At 33.9% G+C, this 26,094-nt stretch overlaps 4 protein-coding genes and 1 pseudogene across 9 annotated transcripts in view; 2 read left to right on the top strand and 3 right to left on the bottom strand.

Moving 5' to 3' along the window:
- LOC106310223 (serine carboxypeptidase-like 22) overlaps window positions 1–6,016 on the top strand; it is a 9,515-nt gene extending 3,499 nt beyond the window's left edge. The window contains exons 2-9 of one of the 3 annotated variants that reach the window (XM_013747455.1): window positions 2,988–3,092; window positions 3,244–3,339; window positions 4,204–4,296; window positions 4,527–4,612; window positions 4,732–5,108; window positions 5,353–5,454; window positions 5,545–5,650; window positions 5,744–6,016. In XM_013747455.1, coding sequence (XP_013602909.1) covers window positions 2,988–3,092; window positions 3,244–3,339; window positions 4,204–4,296; window positions 4,527–4,612; window positions 4,732–5,108; window positions 5,353–5,454; window positions 5,545–5,650; window positions 5,744–5,890 — 1,112 coding nt within the window. In that variant the 3' untranslated portion in view covers window positions 5,891–6,016. Of the gene's footprint in view, window positions 1–2,971; window positions 3,093–3,243; window positions 3,340–4,203; window positions 4,297–4,526; window positions 4,613–4,731; window positions 5,109–5,352; window positions 5,455–5,544; window positions 5,651–5,743 lie in introns of all 3 variants that reach the window. The other 2 variants (XM_013747457.1, XM_013747456.1) reach the window with 2 other exon arrangements.
- A 685-nt stretch (window positions 6,017–6,701) lies between these two features.
- Window positions 6,702–8,213, bottom strand: LOC106309717 (nucleoid-associated protein PCC8801_2554). The gene is made up of 7 exons (XM_013746820.1): window positions 8,072–8,213; window positions 7,818–7,966; window positions 7,626–7,729; window positions 7,486–7,525; window positions 7,278–7,349; window positions 7,146–7,202; window positions 6,702–6,949 (listed from the first exon to the last, which is right to left on the bottom strand). Exons 1-7 carry the CDS (start codon window positions 8,124–8,126, stop codon window positions 6,875–6,877), a joined length of 552 nt encoding a protein of 183 aa, XP_013602274.1. The 5' UTR covers window positions 8,127–8,213; the 3' UTR covers window positions 6,702–6,874.
- Window positions 8,214–11,582: 3,369 nt separating this feature from the next.
- LOC106311403 lies at window positions 11,583–12,413 on the bottom strand (annotated as a pseudogene).
- A 1,750-nt stretch (window positions 12,414–14,163) lies between these two features.
- Window positions 14,164–18,376, bottom strand: LOC106308112 (QWRF motif-containing protein 4-like). Of its 4 annotated transcripts, none has more exons than XM_013745244.1 (7): window positions 18,147–18,376; window positions 15,276–16,550; window positions 15,091–15,210; window positions 14,897–15,013; window positions 14,728–14,817; window positions 14,537–14,644; window positions 14,164–14,448 (listed from the first exon to the last, which is right to left on the bottom strand). In XM_013745244.1, the coding sequence occupies exons 2-7, from the start codon at window positions 16,488–16,490 to the stop codon at window positions 14,362–14,364; spliced, it is 1,737 nt and encodes a 578-aa protein (XP_013600698.1). In that variant the 5' UTR covers window positions 16,491–16,550; window positions 18,147–18,376; the 3' UTR covers window positions 14,164–14,361. The 4 variants fall into 4 exon arrangements, with proteins under 4 accessions (XP_013600698.1, XP_013600697.1, XP_013600699.1 ...); XM_013745243.1 differs by lacking the exon at window positions 18,147–18,376 and adding an exon at window positions 16,666–17,019; XM_013745245.1 differs by lacking the exon at window positions 18,147–18,376 and adding an exon at window positions 16,768–17,019.
- A 3,494-nt stretch (window positions 18,377–21,870) lies between these two features.
- LOC106309616 (50S ribosomal protein L35, chloroplastic) lies at window positions 21,871–22,959 on the top strand. Its single transcript, XM_013746680.1, has 3 exons — window positions 21,871–22,246; window positions 22,324–22,440; window positions 22,762–22,959. Exons 1-3 carry the CDS (start codon window positions 22,007–22,009, stop codon window positions 22,837–22,839), a joined length of 435 nt encoding a protein of 144 aa, XP_013602134.1. The 5' UTR covers window positions 21,871–22,006; the 3' UTR covers window positions 22,840–22,959.
- The last annotated feature ends 3,135 nt before the right edge of the window (window positions 22,960–26,094 follow it).

The following is a 26,094-nucleotide window of genomic DNA, read 5'->3' as shown; positions in this document are numbered from 1 at the left end:
CACAATACATTTTTAACCCACAAGGTACTATTTTTGCGTTGGAGTTTTGTATTCTTAACTGGCCACATATAGTTGCTTGCTCTTAAAATTTTATTTAGTTGTATCCTTGTCGGTACGTAATTGAGATTAGGCAGATCGTGTAAATAACTGTTTTTTTGTATGCTCCTAGAAAATAATTGATTTATTTAACAAACAAAATAAAAATAACTGAGTTTTGTTTTCTCTACAATTTGCATCATCCACAGATTGCTTGTGAATCGGGATGATGATACGATTACGATCCTAGTAGTTTAAAACTACTACACTACGAAATCGATTATATAAAGGTTAATAAAATAATTATGTAGATACTTTTTGTTAAAATATATAGAATCTGTCACTATATCAATACATATAGTTATAGCTTGTATTCTGTTATAATTAGCCAATTGTAATTCTTCTCAACACAAAAATGTTAATCCTAAATCTTTCGTCAACTAAAAGCGGAAGGCGCCAAATCTCATGATCATGACTATTCTTAATTAAATTAACTTAAAGTAAAATATATAAGAATGCAACTACTTTATGCCGTATCACAATTTTTAATTGTGATTAAAGCAAATCCATGTCCACCAAAACAACATCAACAACCCAATATGACTCTGATAAGTGAAACATGCAATTTTTGTTATGAAACAAACAAAAGAAAACATGCAATTATCTTTTAGCGGAAGTCCACAATTCTCACTAAATTAGACCTGAAGGAATATTGGAATATACTCACACACTTATGTCAACATATCCTCTTCATTCAGATCATGCGCATGACAACGACATAAAAGCATTAATCCACTATCTTTTTCGCGGCAAGCTCATAAACAAAACTAAAGCAAATTGTAGACAGCCTTTAAATAGCAAAATATAGTATAAAGGGAAAATATGAACAATAGTGGCCTATTATTAAAAATACTACTTTGATCTAAGGGTAATAGTTTTCAAGCAGCCTTATTATAGGTAGAAGTTTCAAGGTAGGTTTGGTCAGAACTGCTTTGTATTTATATGTTTAACATTTAATCAACGCATATTCGTGTTACAAAAAAAAAAAAAAAAAATCAACGCATATTCTCTGATATAGCTTCTATCCCCTGTTCAAAAATGCACTCTCCGCAGCCATTTAATGGCCGGAAAAGCATACAACGGAGAGATAGACGATTTGACATTGTTCAGTCAGTTATTCTAAAAAAATCCATTGTTTTGTAGATTTTAAGTTCAAAATCACATATTAGGTAATAGATATATTAAGTCTAGGTTAAAATTCACAAGCAAAAGCACTGAAATTATAAGGAAAAAAAAAGAGAGAGAGAAAAAGGATTGTTAACAAATTTTAGAAAACCAAACCAAAAAATGGCACTCCTTCCCTCGAACAGAGATTATCTGATTATGTGTGACATTAGTCAGGACACTGACAACTAGACAAAACGTCAATAACGGTTAACTACATATATAATATTCTTTCTGTTCCTAAAAGATTCATATTCTAGTTTTTCACACATTTTAATAAAACACATTAAATTTGCATATTTTTTGTGCTTATTTTTCCCATAATTTTAAGCCAATAAAAAATCAATTAGTGCAATTAAGTTTTTTGAAGTTTGCAATTAGTTAATAAAATATGTATTGAAAATATAAAAAATGAATCTTTTTGAAACAAATTTTTTGTCTAGAATATATATCTTTAAGCAACGGAAGGAGTATACTAGAACCCAATTAAATTCGGAATTTATCAGAGACTCCTAACCGTTTAACCGTTTGTATATTAGTTTATTGATTCTTCGAGACTTTAATTCATTCACTAACACCTTCTCTCACGCGCATGCATGGATAACTGTGGGAACAACATTCTTAAAGTGGTTTAATACCGAGTGTTTCTCATACCATGTTAAAACATTGGAGAAAAGATTTCATGTCAAGAATTTCAATAGAACTTAAATAATATATAAGAAACTTAGACCGATTCACTTAACGTAAGTTGATTTTAAGTTGGAGTCCCAAAAAACTTAACATCCCGCTAATGTTGGCTCAAGAAAATGCTCAATTACACCGAAATGGCTAGAAAATAGCATTATTTCAAAGTCTATTTATATTATGTACGTCCCATCGAAATTTCCGATGTGAATTTTTTTTCCAACACCTTCATTCGAGATAATGGTGTTTCACTTACTGCCAATTAGTTTAAACCAGGAATACCAGAAAACTTTAAAACTATTTTTAACTAATCGTAGATTTCCAAAAAAATTAGTATATGATATGCCAACCCGAACAGACAAGTAAATCCCTAGTGAGTATACGAACATGGATTTTATCCTCATTTTTATGAGGACCGACACTTCTTACTAAATCTAGAAAATATATTAAGTCACATGTCAAAATTAAAGTTTGGGTAAAGAAAGCTTAAATATAAGAAAGAAACATAATTTATTTCTTTAATCACTGAAATTTTAAATTTTGTTTAATGATTATATAAACAAAAGCCGGCAGAAGTTGAAAGTAGGGTCATCAGATCGAAGATCCTAATTACATATACATATCCAGTCTCAGGACCACAAGAGAAAGCAAAAATAAGATTGGATATACAACTATGTAGCTATATATCTCTAACCCTATTATCACTTTGAACATCAACTTTTCAATTACTTTTCTCCTTTTAACATTTCGTAAGAATGACAGAAACATGCATGTATCAAAGGCTCACCGCGATTTTTTTTTAATTAGGAGTATAAGAAAAATGTGACCTTTTAATTTATGTTGTATGACCTTTAATTTTCTTTGATTTACATATAAGAAACTTTGTAAGGGATTTATATAAGAGTTTATGTTAGTCTTGTCGATGTTGACCCACATTTAAATCTATATAATGCATGTGATTGACAAAAAGTAAATATGAGAAAAACGTAGCAATCATTGTGTATATGTTCATTAACTTAAAACATAGGTAGCTAAATCTACAGGACCGGGCTGCTCGTCTATTGCGTATGGAGCTACGGAGGAAATTGGACCATTTCGGATCAACAGAGGTTCAAATCTCTATCTCAACAGTTTTTCTTGGAACATAGGTACGTACTCACTAGTTCATTTCGATATGTTTCTATCTTTATATTTACTAATCAAGTGTGCTTTCGTTATACAACTCCCACTATGAAAAATAATTGTATGTATATATGTTTCTATTCACTATATGTAACATGCCAATATGTGTAATAACAGAGGCAAACCTTTTGTTTCTGGAATCACCCGTTGGAGTTGGATTTTCATACACTAACACAAGCTCCGATTTCAAAGAGTTCGGAGACGAACGTACAGGTCATATTCATTTTATTTACTTAATATATATCACATAATTTTCAATTGGGTATGGCTAGGTTTTTCATTTGGGTTTAGATCAAGTTTCAATTTTCATTTAATTAATTATGTAAACCAATTTATCGATCCGTATGGAAATTGTTATGGAATCAAGGGAGACTAGCTACATAACATATTTTATTCGCATATATTTGTGATTGTCATCATACATTAATCACTACTTAGTGCGACTAAACAATTCTTTCAATTGGTATGTGCATACAACAAAGCTTAATTAATTCGTAAAGTTGACAAACACTTTTTTCATTGACCATTTGTCCGATGTTAGAAATTGATTTTCAATGAATATACATGATTGACTACAAGCAAATTTTTACATAACGTTTTTAAAACTTTCAAATTAGTATAGACATCAGCAAACATATCAAACTACATTTTAAGGGACAGAAAATATCAATTTATATGTAAACTAAATGATCATAAATAGATGATTCATTTTATATTTTCCATGTAAGTGTTCCTTAAAAAATTTTATAGTCTTTTAAATACTTTCTAGTGTCTTCTTATAAGAAACTCAGTATCTTTATATATACATATATAAAAAAATTACATTAAAAATTCAAAACTAAATCATTGGTTTTTCTGAAAAAGTTTTTTTTTCAAATAGCACTTAATCCTTTAAAAACATGATATATATACATATATATAAATCCACATGTATAATTACATTAAAGTATTTTCTAATTATTTAGGGACAGCACAGGCTAGAAAATTTGTTAGTTACAATCCAGCATTAATAGATGTAAAAAAACTTCGCACTGATAATTTGTTGACCGAAATTGATTGAACAATTGCATGTTGCAGCTCAGGAAAACCTGATATTTCTTATTAAGTGGATGTCAAGATTTCCTCAGTATCAATATAGAGATTTTTACATTGCTGGTGAAAGCTACGCTGGTATGTCGCCGTATAGACACTCTTCCAACCATTCAAATTATTGTTTGAATGGTTTCTAGTTAATCTTTTTCAATCAAATACAAACCAAGATAGTTCTAAATACAAGTTTATACTAAAGCTGATTCATATGAATGAAAACAAATTGGATCATTACAGTTCTTTTTTATAATAATTTCAATTTGATTATTTGAAATCCCTTCAATTATTTAATTTAATGCCTATTTTTACAGGGCATTATGTTCCTCAGCTTGCCAAAAAGATCAATGAGTACAACAAAGCCTTCAATAAACCAACCATCAATATCAAAGGATTCATGGTAAGCTAAGATCTATTTATTTTGTCAAAGTGCAAAACTATTATAGTAATAATAAAATGATTAATGTATAGTTCGAATAAATTAATAATAATAATAAAATGAATGATCTCCTCTTCAAGGTTGGAAACCCAGACATGGACAAAAACAACGACAAGTTAGGGACCATAACATATTGGTGGTCTCACGCGATGATCTCCGATACAAACTACAACCTCATCCTCAGAAACTGCAATTTCACGGCAGACAGTTTCACCAAAGAGTGCAACTCTTCAATTTACAATGCTGCGGCAGACTTTGGTGAAATCGATCAGTACAGCATCTACACACCCAAGTGTGTACGAATGAAGCAAATGCGCAAAGCCGTGCTAGCTAGACAGACTACAGAGTATGACCCTTGTACCGAGAGCTACGCTGATATATACTATAACCGCCCTGATGTACAGCGAGCTATGCATGCAAACCAGACAGCCATTCCTTATAAATGGACAGCTTGCAGGTATCTTAACTATATCATTACTAATCAAGGACAATGAATCAAGGGTCAAGAATTAAAATCGAACCGGATTAACTTTGGTTAAAATTACGTAGAAGTTAAAACCAAAAAAAATCGAATCTGAAAAGAAAAAATATATATCAAAATATACATAAATTCAACTGTAGTTCTATTGGAACTAAGTCAAACATAATTTTCTTTTAAAAAGAAGTCAAAACATATTTTTTGGTCATCCCAAATAATGCAGTGACCCTGTGTTTAATAACTGGAATTGGAGACTGTCTGACAATTCGATGTTGCCGATATACAAAGAACTCATGGAGGCTGGTCTAAGGATATGGGTATATAGGTACACTGTGTTTAAGAATGTGATCACACTGGTAATTAATAAGTCCTTTAGTCATTAATCCATATATTTTTCAATCACATGGTGATGCAGCGGTGATACAGACTCGGTGATTCCAGTGACAGCGACTCGGTTTTCCATCAGCAAACATAATCTTCCAGTAAAAACTCGTTGGTACCCTTGGTACTCCGGGAACCAGGTATATTCATGACCTCATTACAGATATATATATATATATACACATTTTTCCAGTAATAGAGAGCTAGCTAGTGATGTTTTATGGCGCAAACAGGTAGGAGGAAGAACAGAAGTATATGAGGGGCTTACCTTTGTGACGGTAAGAGGAGCGGGCCACGAGGTGCCATTGTTCAAACCGCAGAGTGCACTGATTCTTTTAAAATATTTCTTGGCTGGCAAAGAGCTACCAAGATCTTATTAGTTGGGCAAGCGAATTGGCCACATGTGGAATCCGAATAAACTTGGTGTTTCTTTTCCCCTTTGTCTATTTTAAAATCGATATGTATGTTGGTATTTAAGACCCCATGAGGACATCACTATTTTTAAAGTCTACTGAATTTCTCAAAAATTCAGTTTAATATTTAACCAGTAATTTTTAAATTCTTGACATGTGGCACCATAATTTCTCACACACTTGAAATAACTCCTATGACACTAAATTTAATGTCATTTTAACATTAAATTTGATTTTTTAGCATATATATTACTTTTTCATTCTTTATTATTAGTGTATATTAAATATATTTTATAATGATTAAATAATATTAATTATTTATTATTTAAATTTTAATTTAAATATAAGATTAATCAAAAGATTAGAAGTAAAAATACAATAATTCGAATTAGTATTAATGCATTTCAAAAAATTCATTATAAGCTTCTCCGTCTTTGATCTGGTTGTGGCGATACAAACTCGGTTGTTCCAGTGACTGGGACTCAACTTTATTTAAATCTTAAGGTGAAAACTCGCTGGTACCAGTGATGTTACATCACACAATATGCTTATGATGATGAGCCAGTGATATTACATGGTGGAGGTGACATGTGAGAGTATGGACAGTTCCAATATTGCAAGCAGAGCGTGCCCTCACTCTTTTAAGATCCTTCTTGGCTGGAAAAGAACTTCCAAGACCTTAGTTACACACAGAAGAGAACAGGCTCCCAGCAAAAACCCGCATACACTCCCACAGATGTAGGATTTCAAAGTCTTTTAGTCAAGGAATATATTTCGATAAACAATAGGAACTGCGTTGAAATTATAGACCATACTCAGGGTAATGAGAAAAATATCTGATTCCATAATAGTATTAGTACAAAGGTTTTTGCTTCTCTGCCTGACTGATGATAAATAGAGAAAAACTCACAACTGAAACTTGAGTCGTGACAAACAACAAAAACAGTTTCTTTACTTCATTCCTTCGCTGAGGCCAGGTGGCATGCCTAAGCTCTGCGCAAGGTCACTCATTCTTTCTTTCATAGCCTGTTGAAAATTCAAAGCAATCTCTCAAATTAGAAGAGATGCAGAGAGACATACTTTTATTTGCATTGTGATAAAAAAAAAAAAATGGTCTGGGATTGCTTTACCACGACAATCTCTCAAATTAGAAGAGATGCAGAGAGACATACTTTTATTTGCATTGTGATAAAAAAAAAAAAATGGTCTGTGATTGCTTTACCACGACACTCTTCGCGTGCGCGTCCTTGTAAGCCTCCGTGACCAACAGTGAAAGTTTCTGCCAAAAAGGAAAACACACAACAATGAGAAACCATTATGATTAACACAAAGGTAGGGAGGTGTGGTCACTAACCTCAGAGCCTAACTCCATTGCTGCCTCTGTTATATCAGTTCGGATCGGTTGCTGGTTACCTGATAACGTAACCTGAAACAACGCTACAGGTTAAGTTCTTGTCTATAAATGATCTATTAGGACAAAACAACAAGTCTTATATATCTTATGGATTAGGACAAAAGAAAAATCGAACTGATCTAGTGGGACAAGACTTTGCACTACTGACCTTGACAAGCTCGCCTTCACAATAACCATCAAACTCTGCGCTGAGAGATTGAAAGGAAAAAAACAACAGACAAAACTCAATAAACACAGATACTTGAAAGAATCTTAATGAATGTGAGAGAGAGAGAAAGAGAGACATACGCAGCTAACTCTTTTTGAACACGAACCGCCTCAACTTGAACAACCATTTGAGCTTTCTTGACAGTCTCATACATATTCTGCATATTACCAAAGATTCCTCCTGCCTAAACCCAAAAAAAAAGAAATCACAAATCTCATAAGTTCCGACCAAATCCATGTAGGATTCTGAAACACATAAGACAAAGCTTAAACCTTTGACTGTCCATCCTCAGTATTATTATTATCTTTGTTGTTTCCACCTCCGAACAACCCGTTCACACGAAGAGACCTATTGGGCTTGTGCTGATTCGGCCATGTCGCGTTCTTGTTCTGTCTGCTACTTCCTCTCTGGGAATTAAAGCCTGCAAGAAAATTCAATCGAGATGTATACTTAAAACCTAAAACGGATAGAGTAGAGAGATACAAAAGTCAGTAGATAAGATAGATAGAGAGAGAGAGAGGCTGACCATGTTGGGAGAAGGGAGATAGTAAAGACTTTGTGAAATCGGTGGTTGAAGCCATGGTTCTTCTACCGCAGGAGATAAGAGAGGAGAGAAAGGGCAGAGAAAAAACGGAGGAGAAAGGAAAATGCTTCTTTTTTTTTTTTAATTAAGGACTTTTTTTTTGTGAGTTAGTGTTCAAGCTCTGAACCAATGATATACGGCCACGTCAACGGTCAACAAATTTTAAGAAATACTAACCCCAGAATTTTTAATCTATATAATTTATTTCGCTATTATATTAAAACACATGCATTGTATTTTTCTCCAAAAACAAAATCTTATATTAGACCTTAAAACTTTTGTATATTACATAAAAATCCTTAGGTTTAACAAAACTTAATTAAAAGCGTAAATCATTTATAATAACTATAAAGTATATAACAAAAGTATTATAGACAAAGCTGATAAATAAAATATTATATTAAAATATTCCATGGAAAAAACATACAAACTAATTCATTAAATTTAAATAAATTACATAATTATTCATTATAATGATTTCCATAATGATCACATATACGATCAATTAAGGCATTTCGAAATGATAAATGAATTTTTTTTTATTTTGTATCTTGTAGTAATTTTTTTATATTTTGTATTTGTTTGATTTAATACTATCTTTATATAATATTTTTCATAGTGTTAATAAAATATTTTTTATTAAAAATGATTAAACAAGAAAATTAATAATTTTATTTGAAAATTACACAAGTAAAAAGACTAAAACGTAAAAAACCTTATATATAAGGTTTTGCAAAGTAAAACTTTATATTTGAGGTTTTACAGTATAAAACTTTAAAATCTTAGATTTTAAAGTTGTTTCTGGAATGCACAAAACCTTATATGGAGGCTTTTGAAGATGTTGTAAGGAGGAGATGACCAAAACCTAATCAGGGGAATTGATGACTTCTCACCGGAAAACGTACATGATGAGATCGATTAGAGGCTGAGGAAGAGTATGAAAGAAGATTGTAGGTGGAGTTATGCGCATTCATCAGCGCTATGTTTCTCGCCTCCATACAAGAGAACCGATTCAACTTTTGACTAGAACTTGCTTGGGAGAGTATGGGCGGATGAAAACCCGGAACAAACCGAAATGTATAAACCAAAACCACAATCAAATGTGATATATATGAGTTTTATTTTTTTTTGCAAGATAATTTTGAGAGTGCGAGCTTGATTCATATTCCTAGGAACAGAAATGTAAGTGCAGATTCACTAACAAAAGAAATCAAGAACAATAACGTAATATTTTTTCATGTAAACTAGATATGGTCAGATAGGTTTATTCTTCGAAAACAATGTCTCTTTAATGCTCAAAGCTTTGTTTAGTCACATAGACGGTTGACAAAAAAAAGGTTCTAACTTCTAGCATTTAGAGACTTCATTGAATTTTTTTAACTCTTTAAATATACAAAACTTAGTTTTCTTGACAGTGAGTCTGTGTGTCAGAACATATATTGCTTGAAACTATTAATTTTTTGAAGTTTCACTACAAGAATAAAGCTCACACTCCGACGGTAGTATTCATCGGTAGTTAGTAGGTAATGGGTATTTCCCACTATTTACCGACAATCCAACTTTAGTCGGAGTTTGGCTCTCGGTAAATACCATTTGTCAGAAAGTAGTCCATAAATTCCGATAAAAAATATCCTCGGAAGCATTCGTTGGAAGTTGGTCGAAACGTCCCGATATAGTTCCGAGAAACATATTCCTATAAACTTCCGACAATTTAATATTTTGAATTAAAAAAACAAAAATGAAATAAAAGAAATTTAAAATAATATGATATTTATCAAAAATTCATTAGCAATAAAGAAATTAAATACAAAAGTTCTAAAAACTAAAATAAAAAGAAACAGTAACGGCAGTGGAAGAACTTCAGGCGGGCTAGTTTACGGTGCGGCGGTGGCGGTGTAGACTGCGGCGTTGATGGTGCTAGAGTAGAGTGTGATGATGTTGGTGTAATGCACGAAGTGGCCGTGATAGTGGAGTGTGAGCAGCAACAGCAGTGGAAGGAGTTACGATGATGGCGTAGGTGGGTGAGCGGCAACAGCAGTCGAAGGAGTTGTGATGATGGCGGCGTAAGCAGTTCAAGCAGTGGTGATTTAAGGAATCTTTTGGTATTTTTTCAAAAAAACAGAGATCTGACAGAAACGAAAAGAAAGAGACCATGCAAGAAGGAATAATGAGGAAACGAAGAGAATAAATTGAATGATGAAAATCGAAAATAATTAAGAGAATAAAAGGATAGCGGAGATAGGATTTTAGATGCAGATCTGGAGAGGAAGAAGAAAATGACAGGGTAGAAGAAAGGAAAATAAAGACTGAGACAGAAAAATAAATAAATAGGAATATTAATATACACGCACATTAAGTGGATATGGACTTTCGTGGACTAGAAATATTATTTTTTTATTGCGAAATATTATAATTATGTATTGTATCTTTTATTTCTTTATGTATCTTTTTTACTAAATTGCTTTGAAAGTCCCGATGACCATTGCTCTGAAACTTCCGACGACTATTGCTCTGCAGATTCACCCGACCAAGATAAAACGACGACAAATATAACTTACTTTTAGAACTGTCAATTTTCCGATGATATCTCATCCAACTACCGAGAAAGCTCATATGTCGGTATAATCCGAGATTATTCCGACAAATTTACCGAGGATTTTATGAGATTATGTGTTGTCGGAACAATCCAAGCATCTTCCGACGAGTTTTCCTACAAATTACCGAGAATGCATGGTTCTCGAAAAATCCCGACAAGTTTTTCCGATAAGATACTGAGAAAACGGGTTTGTCGGAAATTTTCAAGCATCTTCCGACGAGCTTTCCGAATAATTACCGAGAATGCATGGTTCTGGGAAAATTCTGACAAGATTTTCCGAGAAGATTCTGAGAAAACAGGTTTGTCGGAAAATATTGACGACTTTCCGATGAATTTTCGCCTTTCTCGGTAAATTCTCGCTACACCATCGAAACTTTTGTGACAATTCATGTTGTCGGAAGTTTTTTGTCGGAGTACACAACGTTTTCTTGTAGTGTTTTTGCTTTGATTTAAAAATATTCATATGTTTCATGAAATATAGTTTTCTTAAGAAGTAAAGGTATTTATTGTTTATTAAATTTCATTAATACTATGAAGTACTTGGAAAAGGAGGGAATAACAACATAAATAAATTTTCGCTACACCATCGAAAATTTTGTGACAATTCATGTTGTCGGAAGTTTTTTGTCGGAGTACACAACGTTTTCTTGTAGTGTTTTTGCTTTGATTTAAAAATATTCATATGTTTCATGAAATATAGTTTTCTTAAGAAGTAAAGGTATTTATTGTTTATTAAATTTCATTAATACTATGAAGTACTTGGAAAAGGAGGGAATAACAACATAATAAGAACATAACTTCTTGTTTACTTGCTATGCCATCTAATGATGGAGATTACTCGAAAGTATTGTGAGAAAATTATTCCAACAAAAATTGTTGAAGATATCTCAAAAACCCATCAAGTAACAGAGAACCCCAGCCATCTGAGTCCACTATCGAAAATCCAATCTTCTCAAGAAATTCGTCGTTAAAACTCGGCTTGACGTCACCTACTAGCTTGCGGTTACACTTGCCCTCAAGTTTTTCGGTGAACCAGCCATTCTTTGTATCCACCGATCATGTAGTATCAGCTACCGTGAAGAACTTTCCCTTGTACATGACTTGCCATGTCATCATCACGTCATCTTCACCGGCAGTGATAGCTGCGTTGCTTACGTCGGCTTCTATCTGTAACTTGTCGTTAGGGCCAAACTCGAGATCTTTACCCTTTTTGTAAACCGATGCTTTCTTTGTTTTAGTTGACACGTGGACCATGAAGCTGAGATTAGAGAGTGATATCTTGACAGGTTCCGCGACTTGATCTCTGCGTCGGCGTTTGGCATCCGTTTCAACGGCGGAGACAAGGTGTTTGCACGAGATGCTTTCGGTGTTTTTCAATACGATCTCATAGGGAGAAGAGCGTTGTGAGGACCTTGTGGTTAAGAGAGCCTTCCATAGATCGTCCGAGGAGAAACACTCAAACCACGTGGTTGAGACGCAAGAGGCGACGGCTAGAGTCTCAGGATCCATGTAAGGACCAAGAACGCATAGAGCCTCCCAAGACGGTGGACGCGGTTTGGTATATTCATGCACGTCATCTTCTTCATGCACAGTGATCTCGTGGTCGCGTTTGCGTTTCAGGGGGTTCTGTCTCATGGCAGCAAGAGAGGACAAAACACGTGCAACAGCGACGGAGGCAGAGGGAGACATGTAGAAGTTCTGACTTTTGTAATTCACGTTTTAGTTTTGAGTGGTTCTATGCTATTGATGATCGCTATTTATAGGGCTTTATGTTTGCTTTCATAACTCAAAAAGGAAACTCGTAAAAACAATGTCAATTTTTTAATAAATAAAATTGGATCTTGCTATTCCTCAATCCTTGTATGTTTTGATAGGTCTGAAAACTAACTAACTTTTATCTTATCTCTCTCTCTTTCCAAATTTAAAAGGAACGGATTAGATAAGATAATAGAAATTTTATATTCTGAACGGGATTTCTTAACAGTATTTGGCTAGAAAATAAATGGAACCGTGTGAGGGTGTTGCCTAAGCAACAAGCATAACATGGTTCAGGTAATCGTATCTAGTTTCATATGAAAGTTTGTTGCGCTATTTCTTCCGGCAAATCAAATACATTATTTTATAAAAATACAAAAATATTTTCACTAGGTTTACCGTTTAATTGGTCTTTTAATTGAAAAACGTTTCATAAATCATTTTTAGATTTTTGCTTTGTATATCAATTTGTGAAGTCTACAGCAACAATCCATGAATAATTTAAACATATTATTTATTTTAAACCATTAGCTCATTTTAATGTCTTAATTTATGGTGAATATTTAGCTAATCAAACTTTATAATCCCCTGTATATTAATTGAGGATCATTTAAAGAGTTGTAACTTTAAATTTGTACTAATTTAAAAAAGACAATGCTTTGGTGTCACTTAATTATGATGACAATTTAGCTTACGTGACAGCTTGAAAATCAATTGAAAAAATGTTGGTTCAAATTCAATTATTAAGGAACATTATATTAACCTAAATATAAGAAGCGTGTATTCTTTCCTTAAATAAAAGCTACAGAATTATTTAATTAATATAATTAACATATATATATGACAATCAATGAATATGAATAATAAAGATTTGATAACAATTTTTGCATCATTCTTCATTTTTGTTTAATTTATATTATTAAAAAAATAAACAATAACATTAACCATATAATAAAAAAATTTGATTTTTTTCTTATATGTTATATTTTGAATTTTTTAAAATGAATTTAAATTACAAAAATGAAAAAACTTTTTATGTTATATTTTAATATTTTAAAACGACTTTAAATTACAAATATGAGGAAACTTTATATGTTATATTTTTCTTATGTGTTAGATTTTTTCTTATATGTTATATTTTAAAAAAATTTAAATGATTTTAAATTACAAAAATGTAAGTTTTCCTTAAGCATACGACTAAAATCATTAAAATGACATGTATCAATTCGATGGTTGATCTGAAACCTTTCAAAACCATATGGAAGATAAATGTCAAAATAATTCAACTGTGGAAACAGTACTGTTCATTTTTTCAAGAATGTGTTCGATGGAAAAAATAAGGTTTTTGTATTATAATATGTTTAATGTCTAATCCGATCAATCCATCGTATATTACGCTACAATCTACCTTTAAAAAAAAATTAAAACCAAAGGATTTTGTAAATCATTTTCTAAAAGCCTATATCCACAACAGTGACAACCAATCAGATTCATTTTGCTATTTTTAAAAATGCTCCATATCTTCAGTTGTTTAATATTTTCTCACATCTTATGTTATGTTATGTTATGGTACGTAAGTACCCAGATATGTTGGTATTCACCAAGCCGCCCCAGATCTTTCGCTATTTAAAATACTTACTGATCATTAAACTAACTCAAATTATATTTATATATACGGATTACGTAAGAAGACGAAAATACTGAGCTTACATGAAAGATATTAAACTACATTTTCTGCATTGATTTTCTTTAAACCGTTTATTTCACATCCTCTTCCTACAAGTAAAAGTCAAAAATGGAGAAAGGATGGTGGCAAAAGAAAATGGCAGCCAAAAAGGAGCAATTTACAAGTCATTGTTAAGTGTTGGCCATGGAAACTTGCTTAATGGCAACAAGGGAGACTTAGCATCATCTCTTCTTCTTCTTGCTTCTTTTGCATTAAATGAGTCATGAGGCTACTCTCTTCTACCTGGAATTCACACAATGACAAACTCTGAACTTGTTAAAACATTATAATATATTATAGATTCTTGGCTTTTTTTTGTTTGATTTGCTACCTCCATGATTGCTGTTGATGCCAAGATATCTTCACATCTGCCAAGCATAAAATTCTCCTTTGTAGCTATAACAGCGAGATCTGAAACAAGCCTAGTCACCTCTTCCATCTGCAGTTGCAATAGAGGGAAAAAAGTTCACGCATTTGAGAGAGGACATATGATTTTTTGGATTCATGAAAAAGTAATCTCACCTGAGAGTGTAAAGACCATATGGATGATCCCATAGCATGCATTACATCAAGAGCTGAAGACATAGCCAACTCCAGAGATCTGAGGTCCACCTGTGATCACAAGAGCTTTTACTATTCTTGATCTTCAAATTGTTTTCTATCACTCTATGAAAAGGTAAACCATATATACCTTTGTTCCTCCGGTTAGTGGAAGGCGCAGAGTATTTGCTTCCAGGTCTGCAATGGCGCCAGCTAGAGAACTGACATGTTCTCTCTCAAGAATGGCCCAATCTTCAAGGCAAACCATCTGTGAAAATACATTAAGACCATGACAATCTGATGATGAACACAGATTCTATCTCATGAGAGAGAGAGAAGACATACCTGCTTATTTAAGATATCATCAAGCTTCATTTCTAGCTTCATCTGTTGGAGGCAAATTCTTTGGGTTGTCACAAGATCTCTCAGCTCCGATGTTGCATGCCAGACATTGTATAGAGTTTCCTGTAAACCTCAAGATTGTTATAACGCAGTGTCACATTAAGCAGAAAGATTGTTTATCTTTTTACCTCAGCAATTAACCTCTGAATATATCTTACACCCTCAGCTCTAGCATTTGCGAACCGCCACTGCGAATATCTATTATATAACAAGCGGAGCTGATGAACATCTTCAATGTAAGTTGTCTTTTTTCCTTTCTTGACATCAGCGATGAAACTAAGAACCGATGTTGTGGTGGTGGTACTCGATTGTGTGCACGTGTTGGTTTGTCTTATCCGGGAAGGACTCACACCTCTCGGCGGTGTAGACGATCTCAAACAAGAGCCTCTTGAAGGACTCAATCCTCTCAAGGGACTCATCCCTCTAGAGTTAGAGGATGATGATGAAAACGAGGATCTGCTAGGAGAAGCAGTGCGTGATCCTGGAGCAGACAAGGGATGCACTCTAGCTGAAGTTGCCCTATCTAATGGACTTGCAGACAAAAGCCTCTGTCTAGACTCTAAATCTTCTGAGCTTGTTGGAGACATAGCTAATCCACAACTTTCATAACAGGACAACAACCTCGCTGTATCACTAGAAGACTTCTGTAGAGGTTTGTTAGGGATTCTCCTAACCGCTTTATCACCAAGATCCAAGCTTCTGTTCATAGGCTTTCCACCGATTCTACTAGGCCATCGATGCTGTTCTATTAACCTACTATGAGTACCACCATCTACAGGTTTTGAATTCTCTGATACACTCTTCCCTTTCAATGGACTTCTTGACACAGACGTCGATGTTGTTGTTGTCACACTCTTTTGTTTATGTGTAATATTCGAAGATGGTCTCAGTGTCCGATCAATCGAAACAAGTGGTTTCTCCTTCTTACTGACAGGAACCGAGACTGAATCAGACTGAAATGAAACGCTGAGGCTTCTCATAGTAGAAGGCCATAAGCCTTGACAAGTAGTAGATAGTCTCCTAGACGAAACCGGTACATCACTAACCGGTGTGGACGGATCAGTGGGAGTGGTTGGCGTTGAGGAGCGTTTCCTTTCAGCTGAAACAGCTCTGCTTGAAGAGACAGTCCTCGTGGCGTTAGGCGAAGTGCATCTCCTTGTTTTAGTGGGAGTTGATGATCTGTATCTTGAACTGACTTCCATTGTTCTGGACCGGCGAGTGGCGGAAGCAGCAACTGCATTGTTCTTCTCCGCTGGGACAAGAGGCGGTCTTGTAGTATCTGTTAGAGATTGCTGTTGCTGCTTCCGCATTGATGCTTTCTTGGAACCATTAAACGTTTCCATTCAAGCTAACAAATACAGCCTTGCATTGATATGATTCAGCAGCTAAATTTCCCTTTTATTCTGCAATAAGGCAGGAGAAAAGTGAGATACCTACAGATGTGTAAGATGGAGAAAAGCAGAGAGAATAATATTTAGACAACCAAGATGATAAAGAAAGGAAAAGAAAATATTATACATCTTTACAACAGAGAAACAGATCAAGAATCTCTTTAAACCAATCCAAGTAAAAAAAGAATAAAAATATGAGATCTATAGGTGTTTTTGAGATGGGTTTTACATCAAGAAAGCAAAACCGATCAAGACATGGACAAGCTTTTGGTCCTTGGGACAAACTCAAATGACTATAAGGGGAGGTTCTGTAGTAGGGGTCCCCTAAGTAAAAGAAAAAAGGGACAGCAAGAACAGCTTGAGACCTAGGATTGAAAGAGATAAGAAAAGTTGAGCCTAGGACTATAAAAATCAAGTGTCAAACAAGAAAGGAGAAAGAGAGAGAGAGAGAAAGGCAGGTCTAGTGCTAGTACTAGTACTAGTAGTTTAATTGAACTTTCACATATACAGAGATATTCTTGATTTGGATCAAAGACTTTTACTTTTAAACATTAGAGCAAAGAAGATCTAATTTTCAGTGTCATTGTCATGGGTTGGAGTAATTAATGAAGATTTCAAATTTCATTCACAGACCCACCTTTCTTCTTCCTTCTCAAAATCTGAACCATCAAAGTTCACAAAAAGAAGTTTCCTTAACTAAGTTTTTTAATAATTTATTTTAGAAATGGTATGAGTTACATATAATCCATCCCTTTCATATCGTAATTAGTTTTAGGAAAATGTTTTTGTTTCAAAATATAAGTAGTTTTCGTATTTCTAGGTAACTTTTACATTTATTGAATACATTGTGACCAATCAAATTAAATATACTTATTTTTTATTGGTTAAATTATATCTATCATATTTATTATAAAATACTTTTTAAAAACATAATAATTTTCTTAATCTTCGTGCTTTTATCCAAAACTACTTATATTACGAAACAGAGGAAGTAGTATTATACTAGTTACAATTATTTTTGGTTAAATATATATTATAATTATGCTATGAGTTATATATTAGAATTGGATTTGCAGATTTTCTTATAAGAAGAGACAAAGATGACCATGTGTATAGAAGAATCAGTGTCTACTCTTTAAGTTAAATGGTGATTTTTTTTTGCAGTAATAGGTGACAATAATGCAGATTTACGTACGTTTGATTTGATCCCTCCTGGTGATTAGAATATAGTTTATGTTTTGACCATATGAGATAAAATATAAGAAGAATACTTTCAAATTTTATAGGGGAAATGAAACTTTTTTTTATTTTTGGGTTTATAATGAAATGAGAAGAATCCAAAAGAGTCTGTTTATTAACATGCCTCGTGTCTCTCGCGAAGCAGACAAGTTTTATCGATCGAAACTATTTAGAGTTTAAAAATCTAAATTTACTTTCTCTGCAAATCTTAAATTGTTCTTCGTTCATTAAATCACTCTCTCTAGACGCCAAAAACGGAAACAGGAACTGGCACTGTCGACTAAACCAGATTCGTTATTTCTAATTTTGAATCCAGTCTATTCTAAATATTAGGTTTCTAATTTTGATGCGGTAAACAGAAGAAATTACCTTGAAAATTGAAGTTGGGTTATGGGGGTTTCGAACCCGGAAATGGAGAGAATGGTGAAAAAAAAATCAGATCCAAACGTGATTAGAAAATAACCCAAAGTGTAATATTCCTCGTCGGAAATGGAGAAATCACGCCGGAATAGTACCGGAAAAGATTTTTTGACGATTTTGTGAATTTGAAAACTCTCTAAGAGAGAAGAAATTGAATTTTCTTTTCTTTACTGCTGCATTGTATCTTGATGGGTCGTTCGTTTATAATTATTTGGGTTGGTTATTTACCTAAATAAAGAGAAAATGTTGAATTTTTATAATTTTAAATCATTGACCCCACAAAACATCGTATGATGATAGTGATATTATTTACTTTTGCAAGTGTTAATCTAACTGACTTTTTAGTGTGAAGTCTCGTGTGTCTCGTAATTAGCTTTTAAATTTAAATAAAAATAACATATAAATTTATTATCTCCATTTTTATTATTGTAATTTCTGTTTTACATTTGGGAAAAGAAACTAATTTTTTGGATGTCGAGACTTTGGATATTTTAAAATAAAATTTAATAAATACTACAAAAATTGTTTACATACATATTAATTTTTAATAAGGAACGCAGAATAGGAAGTTAAAAAATAATTTAGTAAAAAGAAATTTTATATATATTATTTGATATAAGTTTAATATGTGCTATGTTGATCAAAATATTTTTTACGGAACAACATATAGAATATGTATTTATGTTTTCTATTTTAATTATTAAATTTCTAATTTGATATAAATAATAATGTGACCAAAATAATAGGGTTCCATCATTATTGGTTTGCAAGGTTTTCTTTTCTTTCTTGTTACTCTTCTTAGGTGGAAAGAAATGAACTCCTCTCGTTTAAAGCTTTACCTAACTCATTTTCTCTGATTTGTCCAATTCTGATTTTCTTCTTTGTTTTATTATTGCTGTTCACTATGTGACAATTTTCATTTCACTTGTTTTTGTTACTCTATCAGTCAAACTATACAAACATATTTTATGTAGAAATGTGTGAATATTCTAAGAAAATATGTTGAGAAAAATAATTAGTCGTCACAGAGGTGTACGTATAATGGAATCTTGAGTGAATAACCAAAACACTAATTTCACTAGTATTACACATAAGACAAAGTTAAGTAGTCTATGATTAAAGCACAAGCTTACCTAGCCGCATTCATGAATATGAGATTAGAGAAATAATGAAGCTATATACTAACAAGGTAACTGCTAATATTATTGTAACCATTACGAATTTAAAATGCTGAAAGTGAAGATAAGTTAGATTACTCTTCACTCTTTTTGGCGTTTGGCGTTGTTAAGTATATAAGCAAAGACCAAATGATGAGCATTCATGTGCTTAGCATGATTAATTGTGACCACCATTTAGTTATTGCATATGCCATGCTTCTCCAATGTTTCCATTCCTTTTTTATTAAGTCATTGGATCTAATTTGTGCCAATATATAATATATCATCCAAAATTATTTCATACAATATCCCTTTTATTTCTAGGAAGTGATTATATATAGTAGATGATTAAATGACCATGATGATTCAGTTATCAAGTTTCATTGAAATGACTCTCATGGGATTCTATCATCATTTTAGGATTTTGCCTATAAATATGGTGAAATTGAGTTCCTCCCTTTTCTCTTAATTTGGATGAAAAATCAAATCAGAATTAGAAAAGGCTTGTCCGGGAGAACTGTGGAATTCAAGATCAAGAATCCAGCTTGTTGTATTCTAAAAAAACAACCTTAAGACACTGGTTGCAATATTGTTTAGAATTATACAAGTTTCTTGCAAGTAGACAAAACTAGAACAAGAGATTCATGTTTCAGTTTGAGAAGAAAACAAACTATCGTTTTATTTTAGCAAAAAAAAACTATCCTTTTATTATTTTTAAAAGAGAATACTGAAGTTGACATTGGATGCCATATAGGCAGATCCTAAATCACAAGGAAACAGTTGGAACTGGAGATTATGAAAGAGACTAAGATACGATCTAATGTGATGTCTGGAAGATCTTGTCTCCACAAGTGAGTCAATGAATAGAGAATGAATAAATAGAGAATGAATAACCAGTTTAAATCCCAGAGCCATTCATAGTGTCAACTGAACAATCATGAAACATATCCAAAGAACGACAAGAAGGTTTTTTTCTTTGTTTCCTTCTATTTCCATGGTGCTTTAAGAGCTCCAACTATAGCTGCTGAATCTTTTCCTCCAAGTTATGTTTTTCAAGCTTCTCTTTATTAGATTTGGGTAGAGATAAATGATGGAGGACGTATAAATTCACATTCAGCAATTTATTGTTTATCAAATATTCGACCAAAATACTCCAATCGTCTAAAATGGCCCGTGAGAGATTTTGAGTGTTTTCGACCAAAATCCGCAAATCGTCTAAAATGCTTTCGCCTTGAATGTAAATGTTAATGTGTTTGTTGATTGGTTAAAAATTGCTAAAAACTCTAGGATTGTTGGTTTAGGTTACGAAATCTGACGATCCGGTTTACACATCAACCAGATCATCTAAACCGTATAAACCGCAATTTCTATTCCCCCGTATCCTAAATCTGAGTACACTTATCTAGAAACCAAAAAACCAAACCAACGGAAAATGACAGTTCAGTTCGGGTTCAAATCATATATCCCTGCAACCAAAAAGCTAAAACCAAATTGGACCGAACCAAAACCGAATGAATATCCACATTTTATAATATAATTTATATATTTATAAATATTAACTATATTTAGTTTTAAAATAATTAAATATTTTTAAGATGTTATTAACTTAACTACACGAAAACCAGATCATCCAAGTACTTAAGGTATGAGTTATGACTGGTTTTCCCGATACCACCCGCAAAACTGATTAGTAGCGGTTGTTGGCGTTGCAACAATCACTCAAACCGCTCTAAACCGTTTCAAACCGCTCTAAACCTCATTAATTCAAAAGCTGGTTCCAGCTAGCGTTTGCGGTTGCGGGAGGATAATTTTTTTTCTTTTTTTTTAAACAATATAAATACAAAAATAAAAATATACAATAAAAATTTTAAATTGGAATTATAAAAATACTAAAACATATCTATTGTATTTTAATTCGTAATAATTAAATCTTAAAATTAAAATATTTTCTATAATTTTTAAAAATTTAAAACTATAACTTTCTAAATATAATTTTTATATTTATTATATTATTATGTTTTTTGATATTTTTATAATTATATAAAATGTAAATATTGTTAATTTATTATTTAACTGCTGCTGCATTTGGTAGTTAACCAGTCATAAGTATTCCGAAAACACACTAATTTCTAACTGTAGAACCAGTCGTACAAATCTCTTAAAATCGCAACCACCCGCATCCGCAAACTCCCACAACCGTAACCACTGCGTTTGAACCAGTGAGACCCTTAATCTAAATATTTAAATTTTAATACGAAAATCTGGAAATTTTGTTATTTAATCCAAAAAAGACTGTTTTTTTTTATTTTGTTAGTTTGTTATCCTAATTAACCAAATAACCTAATTGGATTCGAAATTATCTAGGATATTTAGCTAGTTTCCAATCTTGTTATCCAAACCGAACCGAAAATTGAACTAATCAAACTGAAACCGTACCAAGTTTCTTAAATAACCGAAATACCGTACCTATTCTATGTCTTTCAAACCTAAAAACCGAACCTAACCATACCCGAAACGTCCAATGTGTAACCGTATCCGTTCACTCTTATCTCTCTGGGGCAAAGGCAAAAAGCTTATCTTCTTCTCACAATCAGAGTAGTGAGTGCCAAAACAAAAGATTCAAAAGTCGCCGAGAGCACAAACCCTCCTCTAATGGCGTCTCTCTCCATGGCTTCCGTTAACCTTAGCTTCCCTCCCTTACGCTCTTCTCCAAAGGTCTCCACTCACGCTTCCGTTCAATTCGCTCGGTTCAGCTCGTCGAGTCTTGCCTCAGCTCACTGCATTTCTGGGCTTCGCGCGGTTCTTCCTCAGAAGATATCCACCGTTGTCTCTCAGAGGCTTCAGACTCTTACCGTTTTCGCTCATAAGGGCTACAAGATGAAGACCCACAAGGTAAAGTTTTGAACTTTCTTGAGAGCAAAGTTGTTCTCTTTGGTTGTGATTGGTGATGGGTGTTTGTTTGTTGGTAGGCCTCAGCGAAGAGGTTCAGGGTGACGGGTAGAGGGAAGATAGTGAGGAGGAGATCCGGGAAGCAGCATTTGTTAGCTAAGAAGAACAACAAGAGGAAGCTGCGTCTTTCCAAAATGGTTGGTTCTCTTTTATTTCTCGTTCATGTCTTCAAGGTTATTTAGTTTTTTCTTGTGTAAATTGCATTCTTAAATTGGGTAATAAAGCTACTAGGAGAATAATGTTGCTACATTTGTTTCCATCAGGACAATGTGATTTTAGGAGAAATCTATTCCATGATATCAGTTTCATGATCTGAGTGTTCCTAATTCGTTATCACAAGTTCTAGTTTACTTGTTTTTTTGGCTTTGTTAGATAGCAACTTTGCTGCTCTGTTCTAGACTAGACCCCCTCTTTTCTCTTACATGTCTAACTTATATGTTCTGTATTCTGTAACGCAGCATGAAGTGAGCCGGAGTGACTATGACAATGTGATCGGCGCTCTTCCCTACCTGAAAGTCAACCGAAAGGCGACTTAAGCAGAGCCGAGCTTGATTCTTTTTCTTACCTACATTTCTCATTTTGTAATCTAAGTTGTGATAATACTCTCTCTTTTGTTTTGTGATTTTTTGGTCAATGAGTTGATCCTTCTTCTACCTTCTCGTTTCCTTGTCTTGCATGTCCACAAATGTGCAAGACTTTCATGACAAACTGATCTAGGTGTAACATAGAGTTTGGCCATGAGCCATGGTTAGGCATGTGCATATAAACTGAACCAAAACTGGACCAATGTTTACAAATATCTGAATGATTCCTATATATCTGAAACATAATTGAAAACCGAATGGAAATCTAGATCTAAAATATTAGTTATGCTTAATTTTATAATTACCAAATATTCTATAAATACTAGTTATAAATCGAACTACAGGAGAAAACGAATTACCAAAATTCTTTTATCCGAACTATTTAGAATTATTAAAGAACTGAACTACCCAAATATTTTATCCCAAACATTTAAACTTATCTGATTATCTAATATTTAATCCAAAAAAATCTAATTTTTACCCAAATTATCTGAAAAACCAAAACCGAACAGGATCTGAATATGTCCACATTTTTCCAGACATTAGCTGGCTCTTAAAACTATTATTTGAACCGAACCGAAAACCAAAATAACCGAAAATAACCGAATTTCGTAATTAAATGAACGGTTTATCTTTTTTTTGAATACCATAAGATTTGGAGCCAAAGCCTTGAATCCCCCGAATCTCAAATTCACAGTATGTAATATTAATTTCATTTCAATAGTCACTTGGACTAGGGATCCTCACATTATGGTGAGGGTTCTTTCCGGTTGAGTTAATAACCTCTAGTAACTGTTTTTATATATCTTTAGAACCAAAAGAAAGTCGAAAATTTAAGAAAAATTAACCGATACCAAACGCCTACACCTACTCATGGTGATGGTCACGGTCAAGGACCAAAATCACTCGAAACACCTTTTACTCTGAAGTCAGTCCATCCATCATTTTCTTCCTTGGTTTCATGCTTATTGCTCTGATATGGAAGTTTGACTTCTAAGTATTAATGGTTCTGATCATTCCTATTCTTAACGATGGTGAGCAAGATAAGACTGTCCTTTGTATAAACCTCAAATAATCCGTTATTTAAACAAGTAACTTATATTTTATATATTTCTATAGGTACCATCAATCATCATGACCATTTCAAAGTACAGAGTCAAGCCATCTCCCACACCTGATAGCTGGAAACTTAGAGAAATTTTTGCTACTGGAGTTGTGCTTGGAAACTACCTAGCCATCAGGACTCTTATTTTCTTCTTGGTGGCACACAAGACAGACTTTTTCTCAGTAATAATATAATCGAGTTATTTCTTCGAGTACTAGACTACTAGTGATAATTTGTCTTCTTTTCTAAGTGTATAAAGTTGTACACTAATTTTACTTTGGATTCACAGGAGACGTTTGGTGTGAAGTCCATCAGGGATAGTAACAACTAATGAGTGCGGTGTATCTACAAGTTAGTATAATTAGTCAAGCTCTAATCTTCGTTACAAGATCAGGGAGTTGGTCCTTTGTTGAACGTCCTGGAGCGTTACTGATGATTGCTTTCCTCATTGAACAACTGGTAAGATCATGATCAAAACTCCAGATTCTGAGGTAGAGAAAGGTCATCAGCGAACCTCTTTCTTCCAAATGCAGGTTGCCACTTTGATTGCGGTTTACACAAACTGGGGAATTCGCAAAAGTTATGGGTATTGGATGGGTTGCAGTGATCTGGCTATACAGTATTATAACATACTTCCCATTGGACATTCTCAAGTTTGCCATTCGATACATGTTGATAGAGAGCGGAAGCTTAGGTAACAAGTAATCTAACAAGAACTTGAAAAGAACTTGTAAGATCGATAGATTCTTGGCGCGTTGATACTCTCAACGAAGCAAGAAGGTCTTTTGATATTGACGATACTCTCGGCAAGATCAAAATAGGGTTAGAGTACTCCTCTAAGTGCTTTTATAAGCTCTGTACGTAAACTGAAGTTTTATAAATCAAAGTAGTGTCCCCAATACAAAGTCTAAAGTTTGATATATAAACTAATTCTAAAAAGCCAAGTCCTAATTCGAAAAGGAAATCTAGTATTATCTATTCCTATAATTAAAAGGAAAACCATACGTAAAGCTCAAGTAAAGGCCGAGGTTTGAACGAGGCCCATAGTAAAGACGGTGTGCTGCATCAGGTTCCCCCGGGTGGCGGAGGATTCGTCCACGAATCTGGAACGTCATTATCGCCATGAAAATGAGAAAGGTGTTTAACATTGAAGACATCCGAAGTGCGCAAATCCGAAGGGAGCTTGACGCGGTACACATTTGGATTTATGCATTCGACAATCTCCACTGGTCCGATCTTCTTGGACTTAAGTTTGTTATATTCACGCAAAGGAAGGCGCTCTTTTGTAAGATACACCCAAACCTGGTCTCCTGGTGCGAATAGAACTTCTCGTTGTTTTGAATCTGCCGCCAATTTGTATTTGGAAGCCGCTTGTGTTAAATTTTGTTGAGCTGTCTGGTGTAGTTCCTGCAAGTTGTCAACAAACTCAATTGCTTCGCCATGATGGCGAGTCAAGTCAGGTACTATCGCGAGGTCCAACAGGCAACGCGGCACGATGCCATAAACAACTTTAAAAGGGCAAACCCCCAGGCTTCGGTTCAAGGCAAGATTATGGGCGAATTCAGCTTGAGCGAGTTTGGATTCCCATGACTTGATGTTGTCACCAACTAGACAGCGCAGGAGATTACCAAGAGATCGATTAACCACCTCCATCTGTCCGTCGGTCTGTGGGTGGTAAGCAGAGCTCATATCAAGCTTAGTACCCAAAAGTTTCCAAAGAGACTTCCCAAAGTGACTAAGAAACCGCGTATCTCTGTCTGAAACGATGGAGGAAGGGACGCCGTGCAAGCGATAGATTTCGCGAAAGAAAAGAGTGGCCACACTAACTGCATCTGTCGTCTTCTTGCAGGCCACAAAGTGTGCCATCTTGGAAAAACGATCGACCACGACAAAGATAGAATCATGACCCCGCTGTGTTCGCGGTAAGCCCAAGACAAAATCCATGCTTACGTCAGTCCATGGTTGCGTCGGAACAGGAAGAGGGAGATAAAGGCAGGCATTAGTTGCTTTACCCTTACCATGTTGACAGGTTCTACAGCGTGACACAAATCGTTCGACGTCGCGACGAAGTGTTGGCCAGAAGTAGGACGAAGTTACCAGCT

The sequence above is a fragment of the Brassica oleracea genome, chromosome C8 (genome assembly GCF_000695525.1).
Source record: "Brassica oleracea var. oleracea cultivar TO1000 chromosome C8, BOL, whole genome shotgun sequence".
NCBI classification, from domain to species: domain Eukaryota; kingdom Viridiplantae; phylum Streptophyta; class Magnoliopsida; order Brassicales; family Brassicaceae; genus Brassica; species Brassica oleracea.
This window is presented reverse-complemented; position numbering and strand designations above follow the sequence as displayed.